We start from the raw sequence: 10,106 nt of genomic DNA, 5'->3' as shown, positions 1-10,106 counted from the left end.
ATATGGCGTCCTTGGTGATAATTGTAGAAAAACACTAATCTACAACTTTGCCAAACACCAGATTTCAATATTAGGTTTCTGAACTGAGTTATGGACAAATGAGTCAAACTATTGCCAGGTGATCGAAAACATCCTTGCTTACCACGCCCATCCTAAAAGCATATGTGACCTACTAATCTCGAGCTGTCACGAGTATCCTGGCTCCGTCCCGTACTAACTATGTTGTGTAAGAAAGATATATTTGTATAAAATACAAAAAAATGAGTTTTGACTCCGCAAAGCGACTGAGCCTCAAATAAATGAACTAGTTATAAAAAAACTAAAAATTCTTAGAAGGAGGGTACATTGTACCATGTTTTGCCTTTCTCGTACACCAAGGTGTACCGAAAGGCTATATGTTCACTCCAAAAATGAAACTTTGATAGAGCCCCCGGAGGGGCAAGTTTCATATACCAATCGACTCAGCTCGACGAGTTGAGATGATGTCTGTGTGTGTGTATGTGTGTGTGTGTGTATGTATGTGTGTGTGTATGTGTACAAAAAAAGGTCACCTCACTTTTAGATAGTAAATATCAACCGATTTTAACGATCAACGGCTCATTCGACGCAGAATCTGGTCCCATTGTTTCCTATTGAAAATGGTTCGGATCGGTCCAGCCGTTCCGGAGTTATGGCCATTTAGGTGTTCCGGATCGGTACCCCTGGAAGGGGCCAGACATGAACATGCACCAAACCCATGCATGCGGCCCATCAAACCACGGCATTTACGATTATCTGATGGACGGTGAGCAGGAAAATAGTCTCAGACCATATCTGAACCGGTAGTGTTCCGGAACCGGTTCCGGATGTTCCGCCGGAAGTGGCCAAATATAAAATTGAGCATAACTCATAAATGCGACACATCAAACAGCGGCTTTTCGATAATCTGATGAACGGTTAGCAGGAAAACAGTATCAGACCACATCTGAACCGGTAGTGTTCCGGAACCGCTTCCGGATGTCCCACCGGAAGTGGCCAAATATAAAAGAGTACCAAACCCATGCATGCGACACATCAAACAGCGGCATTTTCGATAACCTGATGAATGGTTGGCAGGAAAACAATATTGGACCATATCTGAACCAGTAGTGTTCCGGAACCGGTTCTGGGGGTCCCGACGGATGTGGCCAAATAAAAAAGAGTACCTAACCCATGCATGCGATACAACAAATAACGGCTTTTCTGATAACCTGATGACTGATTATCAAAGAAATAGGATAGGACCAGATTAGAGACAGCCGTTGTATTCCGGAACCAGTTTCGGGCGTCGCGCCGGAAATGGCCTAATATAAAAGTGAACCAAACCCATACATGCGACACATTAAACAGCGGTATTTTCGATAACCTGAGAAACGGTAAGCAGGAAAACAGTATCAGACCATATCTGAGCCGGTAGTATTCCGGAACCGGTTCCGGATGTTGTGTGTGTGGTGGCCAAGTGGCCAAATATAAACGAGTACCATACCGATGCATGCCAAGTGGGAAAACAGTATCAGACCATATCTGAACCGGTAGTGTTCCGGAACCGGTTCCGGATGTCTCAGCGGAAGTGGCCAAATTTTAAAAGAGTACCAAACCCATGCATGCGACACATCAAACAGCGGCATTTTTGATAACCTGATGAACGGTTAGCAGGAAAACAGTATCAGACCATGTCTGAACCGGTTCCGGGGGTCTCGACGGATGTGGCCAAATATAAAAAAAATACCAAACTCATGCATGCGATACAACAAATAACGGCTTTTCTGATAACCTGATGACTGGTTATCAAAGAAATTGGTTAGGACCACATTAGGGACAGCCGGTAGTGCCGTAACCAGTTACGGGTGTCCCTCCGAAAGCGGCTAAATATAAAATTGAACTGAACCTATGTATGCGACACAGCAAAGCTAGGATTTTTTGATAACCTCATGAACGTTAACAAGCAAACATGTTCAGACCGGTGAAAAAAATGTTTTACGCATATGGTCAAATCTCAACCGTTACGTAGTAATTGAACTTTACATATTTTTGACTTTGCTTGTCTCAAACTAGCTATAACTTGAAAATGGTCAAACTTATCGCATTTGAAATATTATTAAATTTGCTACCAAAAAAGATCTTGGAATCTATTGGATTAGTTAGATAACTAAAGCTAAAAAGCTCGAAAGTAGTGTTTTGACTTTCTCGTACACTTAGTATACTAAAAAACTATATGTTCACTCAAAAAACGATTTTTCGAAAAAAGGCTCGGAGGATCAAGTCGCATATACCAATCAACTCAGTTCAACGAATTAAGATTATGTCTGTATATGTGTATGTATGTGTGTATGTATGTGCGCAAAATAAGCTCACTCACTTTTAATTCACTTCCCATTGGCCAATTTTTCGTATTACAGTGGCGTTTCGGTTTTATCACTAGTCGTTTTAATCACTACTCGCCCAAATTCACGGTTTTATATTCAATTTTATCACGATTTTCGTTTCGTTTTTATCACACTTGTTCTAAAACATTCCGAAATCAATATAAAACCAATATAGCATTGCCCAGTCCACCAAAACTGGTAAAAAAAGTGAACTACGACTCATATATTTTGCAGCTGAACGATTTTGAATAAAAGAATTTCATTTTTTTCTCGTTTCACCAAATTCACGGTTTCGTTTATATCACGGTAAAATTTTTTTTGATCGTGATAAAACCGAAAAACCACTGTATAGCTTGAATCTAACCGGAATTGTTTGCTATCAAAAATGGTCCAGATCGGCCAAGGCGTTCCGGAGTTATGACCATTTCAGTGATCCGGACCCGCACCGGTAGAACTGGCCGTATATAAAACTGAACTACCCCATCATGCGATACATCAAACTGCGGCGATTTTTGTAACCTTTAGCATGGTTGGCGAGTTTTGTGCGGAAATCAACACTGGTGACCAGAAGCTCAACGATGTCGGTCCAAAATTCAAGATGGCAGCCAAATGTTCAAGGTGGCTGCTCAAAATTTAATATGGTGGCTGTTTAATAGAGATTTAGGCTCTTAAAGCTTGCTATATGGAAATATTTGATATGTGGAAGATGTCTGGACTCCTCAAAGGCGACTAGAATATCCAAGATAATGACTTCAAATTCAAGATGGCGTCTATTTAAAGAATTTAAGGCTCTAAAACCATGCAATATGGGTATATTTGATATGGAAAGATGTCCGGAGTCAAAAAATGGCGACCAGAATGTACAAGATGGCGATCTTAAATCCAAGATGGGTCTAACGGTTGTTTAATGAAATTTTAGGCTCTAAAACCATGCAATATTGGTATATTTGGTATGGGGAAGACTTCCAAAGTCCAAAATGGCGATCAGGATATCCAAGAAGGCGATATAAAATTTAAGATGGCAGCTCCGAATTCAAAATCGCGGCTCATTAATGGAGTTTTAGGGCCTGAAACAATGCATTTTGGTGTATTTGGTATGGGGATGATGTCTGGATTCCAAAAATGACGACTTGAACATCCAAGATGTTGGTCCAAAATCAAGATGGCGGCTGTTTAATGAAGTATATTTTTCGTAGGGAAGATGCTTCGACGCCAAAAATGGCGACCAGAACATCCAAGATGACAATCTTAAATCTCAAATGGCAGCTTCAAATTCAAGATAGCGTCTTTTTCTTAAGAGTTTGATGCTCAAACATTAAAAGCCAGATAAACGATATGATTTCTGGTATCATAAAATGGATTTCTGTTAATTGTATGAAAGTGTGATTACATCAACATTTCGCTTGAGTTTTATTTAAATGGGGTTTCGAAGGCACGAGAAAGGCGCCATCACCGCTAGGTGGATTAATTAGGGTTTTTCTACTATCGAAGTCGTTAAAATAATAAAGACACTACAGCGTCTTCAACCAGAGGTTGCACAGACTGAACGATCACTGACATAAGACAACGGAAAACACAAGAAACACCCAGTGGTCCAAACCCAGTGACATTTAACGAAAAGTTTTCATCGACTGGAACGGGAATCGAAACCACACTCCGAGACCATTCAAACGCCTAGACGACTGACACCGCTGACACCATAGAAGAAATTATAACTTGGAGCTGAGATTATTTGGGTAGCAATTTATAATTTTACAGATCAACCGGCTCTCGTTTCATCCGTCCACTACATATTTTCTCAACACATTAACATGAATCATCGAATTGATACGCGTAGTGAATAATAACCACAACAAAACAAACCCCAACGGGAATTACCTCGTTCCGTAATCAGTCGTATCATTTGTAGTAGAATTCACAGCACCGATAGCGAGAGCGTAGAATTCCAGTCGCATTCTAAACATTCGGCTCAGTTCAAGATGAGTATCTCCCAGTGTTGCATCGCACTACTGCTGACTGCGGGCTGCGTGCTCTCTACCCCGTTGGCGCTGAGTAAGTCACACGATTCTAGCATTTCTTTCGCTAATCTGTTATTATCGTTACATAACCAGGCACAAGTGCTGCGCAATCTAACTCGCATTCTCCACTGGTGAAGCGGAAATGTGGCCAACGTTTGATGGAGCCCCTGCGGCCTCAGGAGGAGACTTCCAGACGTCCCAAAATCGAGCAGTGGCCATGGGTCGGAACGCTGTTCATCCGGTACGGCAGTGATCCACCTGTGTTTGCGTGCTTGGTGACTATTCTGAACGATCGCTTCGTGTTGACTGCTCGGTATTGCCTCACTAGCGGGAGACGCAGAGTGACACCGCTGGATTTGGTAGTTCGACTCCGGATGGACAGCTTCGATCGAACGGAGCAAACGTCGACGCATGAGTTCGAAGTTGACGAATTTTACACAAGCAATACGACGGACCCGCTGGCGGCGCTTGCACTGCTGAGACTTTCCAGTGAAATCAACATGAACGTCTTCGCCCGTCCGATTTGTCTGTGGGAGAGCGGTGATGAAAATCAGGAATTGGTTGATAAAACAGGAACTCTTGTGGGATGGCAATCGAATTTGTTCGGTGGGCTAGAGCAAAACATGAGAGAACTGAATGTCGTTATAGTTCCGAGTCAAATGTGCCCCATGCTGCCAGAGGTTATGGTTGGGAAAATTTGCGCGCAAGTGCAGAACGATTTAACTTATGGTCACGGCGATGGTGGTGGTGGATTGTATGTGGAGGAAGAGAGTGTTTGGTATGTGAAAGGTATAATTGTGAAGTTTGATGTAATTGGCTTGGAACAGCAGCATTTATCATTTATCGATATTTCGCCGCATTTGAAATGGATAAGATGGATAATAGAATAATTGAAAATATGGCGTGCTCTTATAATTATTATGGATGACATAGCTAAGCCTAGGGTTCATACTAGGTTCAATATAAATGAACGGAAACCGAACGGTCATTCAGAGAAACTATTCTGGAAACAACAATGTTTCCAAATCTCAGCGCCCCCTATACTGATAAGCTCCCGTGATAATGACTACAATAACACGCCCAATTTAAAATTATTCCGGGGAAACCACACCATGAATTATTGTTTAACGAAATGTTTCTGTAATTATCGCAGAAGGAGTATTCTTGCAAGAATTCTTTGAATGAGTTCAGCAAAAACTTATTTGAAGATTCCTCCGAGAATTTTTATAGAATGTTATCGTTCCCATATACTTCTTGAAAATTTTCGGCATAATTACCAGGGACACCATCAGAATTACTTTTAGAAAATATTTGAAGATTTTGGCTGGGTTTTCTAGAATTTCAGAAAAACATCCCCAAAAGATTGCTCCAGGCATCCCTTGAAACGCATTTCTGTTCACGTTTTACCTTAGACATTTTTCCACAGATTCTGGATTTTTCTTGGGTTTCTTCAGCAGCTACTTATGAAATAAAAAAAATCATCTTGAAACTAGTTTACGGGTTTCTTTAGAAATTCGTTCAGGTATACTCTAGACTCCTACTACACGGTTGGTTCGAGGGTGTAATAGGAATCCCAGAGCTTATGGGATTCCGCCTAATAGGAGGCAATCAGTGAAGTACTAGATTGAAAGTAGTGAGCTGGATTTTTGTATGGTGAGATGATCGATTCTCCATTTCTGCAATGAAATGGTGCAAACAGCGTGGGTTATATGATTTCTTGCCTAATTTGATGCTGTTTGAGCAAAAGTTTGGGTAACTGTGTTGTTGAAGTTGCAAGAAAAAATAATACAACAACAAAGATACCCAAACTTTTGCTCAACCAGCATCAAATTAGGCAAGAAATCATATAACCCACGCTGTTTGCACCATTTCATTGCAGAAATGGAGAATCGATCATCTCACCATACAAAAATCCAGCTCACTACTTTCAATCTAGTACTTCACTGATTGCCTCCTATTGGAGGTATGATCGAATATCTCGGGCATAATCCGAAATAGCACCATACTTTCTTTGGCAAAGTCGTAGTACTAGAATAGATTCACCACACAATGCCAACTAACATCCAATTAGTTGGCAATTCGGCCGCTAGAGGCGCTATGTAGAAGTGTAGAAGTACACTCGCCACTAGTAACACTCATAAGTTATTACATGGGATATCTCTAGATCTACTTTATTTTGAACAATGATGTCTTCGACAAAATTGTTCAGTAGACCAAGATCAATCTGGTGATTCACCAATTAGCTTGTGATTTCGCCGCTAAGGGGCGCTAGTTGTCAAGTAAAATTTTAGGCTTCTCTAGCTCGCGCTCCAGGGCAGATAGAAGAGGGTCGTCTTCGGCAAAGTTCTTCAGGAAGTCAAGAGCTATCTAGTGACTCAACACTTACTTTGTGATTTCGCCGCAAGGTGGTGCCAGTCATCAAGTAAAGAATTAAACTTAGGTACCTATCTCGGGATCCAGAGCAGGTAGAAAAATGTCATCTTCCGCAAAGTTCTTCGGGATGTCAAGAGCTATCTAGTGATTAAACATTCAGTTGGTGATTTCGCCGCTAGGTGGTGCTAGTTGTCAAGAAAAAGTTTAAATTTCTCTAGCTCACGATCCAGAGCAGATAGAATAGGGTCGTCTTAGGCAAAGTTGTTCAGGAAATCAAGAGCTATCTAGTGATTCACCAATTAGTTTGTGATTTCGACGGCGCCACCTAGCGTCAAATAAAGTTTTAAACTTCTCTATCTAGGGATCCAGTGCAGATGGACAAGTGCCATCTTAGGCAAAGCTCTTCAGGAAGTCAAGAGCTATCGGGTGATTCAAAAAATAGTTGATGATTTCACCGCTAGGTGGCGGTAGTTATCAAGTAAAGTTTCAAACTCCGCTATCTCGGAATCCGGAGCAGATAGAAAAGTGTCGTCTTCGGCAAACTTCTTCAGGAAGTCAAGAGTTATCCAATGATTAAACGTTTAGTTGGCGATTCAGCCACCAGGTGCGCTAGTTGTCAAATAAAGCATTAAACTTCTCTATCTCGAGATCCAGAGCAGATAGAAGAGTGTCGTCTTCGGCAAAGTTGTTTGGGAAGTCAAAACCTATCCGGAGATTCAACAATTAGTTGGTGATTTCACCGATAGGTGGCGCTAGTCGTCAAGTAAAATTTCAAACTTCTTTATCTTGGGATCCAGAGCAGATAGAAAAGTGTAGCCTTCGACAAAGTACTTCAGGAAGTCAAGAACAATCTGGTGATTCGACGATTAGTTCTTGATTGCACCACTAGGTGGTGCTAAATGTAAAGTCAAGTTTCAAACTCCGCTATCTCAGGATCTACAGCAGTCGTCTTCGGCAAAGTTCTTCAGGAAGTCAAGAGTAATCTGCTGATTTAAAAAATAGTTTGTGATTACGCCGTCAGACGGTGCTTATTGTCATGTAAAGTTTTAAAATCTTGTAATATGCCAGAGATATTCGTTCACACCCACAGTTAGGCGGAATCCCATAAGCTCTGGGATTCCCACAACTCGGACTGCCGTGTAATAGGAATCCATGGAATAGGTGACCGTGTAGACGGAAGCCGTGCAGTAGGAGTCTAAACAGTATTCTTCATGGGATTCCATCAAAGATCATTTAGGTAATTTTATCAATGATAGAAATATGTGCATACATGCATGCCATTAAACATTTACATAGGAATATCCTCGGGGAGTTTTTCTTTGGGATTTATTCAGGAATTCTTCAAGGAATTGACCAACAATTTATTAAACAGTTCTTCCAAATATGTTTCCATAAGAAGCAACTGGAATTGATTTTTTCACAGAGATTTGAAGATTCCTTTGGAAATTTCTTTTGGTTTTTATATTCAGGAACTCTTTCAGGAATCATTGTTATAATTTCTCCAGAGGTTTCTTAAGTGATTTGTTAGGGACTTTTTTTTTCAGATATTCTTCTAAAAGTTTCTGCTGAGGTTTCTAAAGAAATTCTTCCAGAGATTGTGTAGAGTTTATTCAGTCTTTTCTTCAGGGATTATTTTATTAATTTGCCCGGTGATGCTTCAAAAATTTCTCTAAGATTCTCTCAGAAATTCGTGCATAAATTACTCCACAATCTGTTTCTCAGCATTTTTTTAGGAATTTAGGAGTGGAATTAGTTGGATTTAGGAAATGAAATTTCCCGGGATTTCCGAATCCCGGGAAAACTATTTTTGAATTCCGGGTTTCCCGAATATCCCGGGAAAGCATTACTTTTATCAGTTTAAAACAAATTTCCGAAAAATTATGATATTTGAAAAATTGTTTCCAAATTTTCCACAATGAAAAAAAAACAGGAAATAACTTGATTCTCAATCTGACTGTGTATAAAAACCAATTATGGAAAAAAATACTCCGTTATTTAATAAAAAAAAAAATAAAAAAATACTCTTCTTTTGAGTCATTATTTCTGTATTGAATCGCGTATTTTTTTGGTTCTCTCTCATTCACGATATCAGATCCTTAGGTTGAAGATCTATGGGCTGTTCGTTGGGTTATAAGGTTGAGGTTCATGATGACAAATGGGTTCATAGGCTGACACCTTATGCACGATAATTAACTATTTTTTTTTTTTGAAATCGCAGAAGATTGTTTCGACATCCTGCGACTAGGATATTTTTGTATTTTAGGTATACTGATGTGGAAATGTTTATAGTCTATCCATGAGTCTATCTCTATCTGTTAATATTCAATCTGAGATTAACTTTCTTTTTTTTAACTGACTGCTCTTTTAGGGTATATACGTACCAATCAAAGTGTAGTGAATAGATTTGGGTTGTGCAGACTTTGAGTAAATTTGAATTACAGTATACACATGACAGCTAGGGCTGTGACTTTTCGAGGAACACAATAGAAAATGGAACGGCTAAATGTCATTGAGTTGGAAATTATGCTTCAGTTTTGTGACTACTGTTGTGATGAACGGTCGACATCGTGTTCGATCTTCAAGTCGGTCGGGAAATAGTAAATAATGTGTGTCCGCTTTAAAGTGGCTATGTTTGAATACGACACAAAGCATTACGCAGTGTGAAGAATTAGCATTAAGTTAAAATTCACAAATACAAAGAAATAAAAAAAAGCATTCCGCAATGGTTTATTTTCCCATTTTCACGCTCTTAATTAATAGCTCGTAGGATTGAGGATAGAGCAATGGTGTCTTCAGCAAAGTTGACTGGAATTACCAGCGCCATCTTTTGACAGTTAGAGTTTTCGGATCAATCCCCCTTAAAGTGAGATACATTTCTTTTTAATTGTTGAGATAGAGGAATGACGTCTTCGGCAGAGTTGTAAATTTTTTTGAATCCAAACGACTTTTCTGAAGACTTCAATGTTGTATTTTTTCACACCAATGGTAATAGTGGCCTGTGTTTGAAAGTTAAACCCAAAAACACAAACCTACATTTGATGAATTTTCGTGGAGCGGACCTGGTGTGATGGTTAGAACACTTGACTATCACGCCGAGGACCCGGGATCGAATCCCACTCCCGACAAACTCACAAATGGTGGGTTCTTCCTTCGGAAGGGAAGTAAAGCGTGGGTCCCGAGATGAACTAGCCTAGGGCTAAAAATCTCGTTAATACAGATATAAATAAAAAAAAAAATTGATGAATTTTTAGACTCATAAAATGTTCTACAAAGTTGTATGTATCAATAAAATACGCAACTTTGCCGAAGACATCAAAGCTGTAAGAATTAA

General features: G+C 39.9%; 1 protein-coding gene across 1 annotated transcript; it reads left to right on the top strand.

The window, feature by feature from the left end:
* The first annotated feature begins 4,348 nt into the window (after positions 1 to 4,348).
* LOC115262171 (testisin-like) lies at positions 4,349 to 5,301 on the top strand. Its single transcript, XM_029864440.2, has 2 exons — positions 4,349 to 4,436; positions 4,496 to 5,301. Exons 1-2 carry the CDS (start codon positions 4,364 to 4,366, stop codon positions 5,290 to 5,292), a joined length of 870 nt encoding a protein of 289 aa, XP_029720300.2. The 5' UTR covers positions 4,349 to 4,363; the 3' UTR covers positions 5,293 to 5,301.
* Positions 5,302 to 10,106: the final 4,805 nt, after the last annotated feature.

Source organism: Aedes albopictus, chromosome 2, assembly GCF_035046485.1.
Source record: "Aedes albopictus strain Foshan chromosome 2, AalbF5, whole genome shotgun sequence".
Lineage (NCBI taxonomy): Eukaryota > Metazoa > Arthropoda > Insecta > Diptera > Culicidae > Aedes > Aedes albopictus.
Note: the sequence above shows the minus strand (reverse complement) of the source record. Positions and strands in the feature narration are given on the sequence as shown.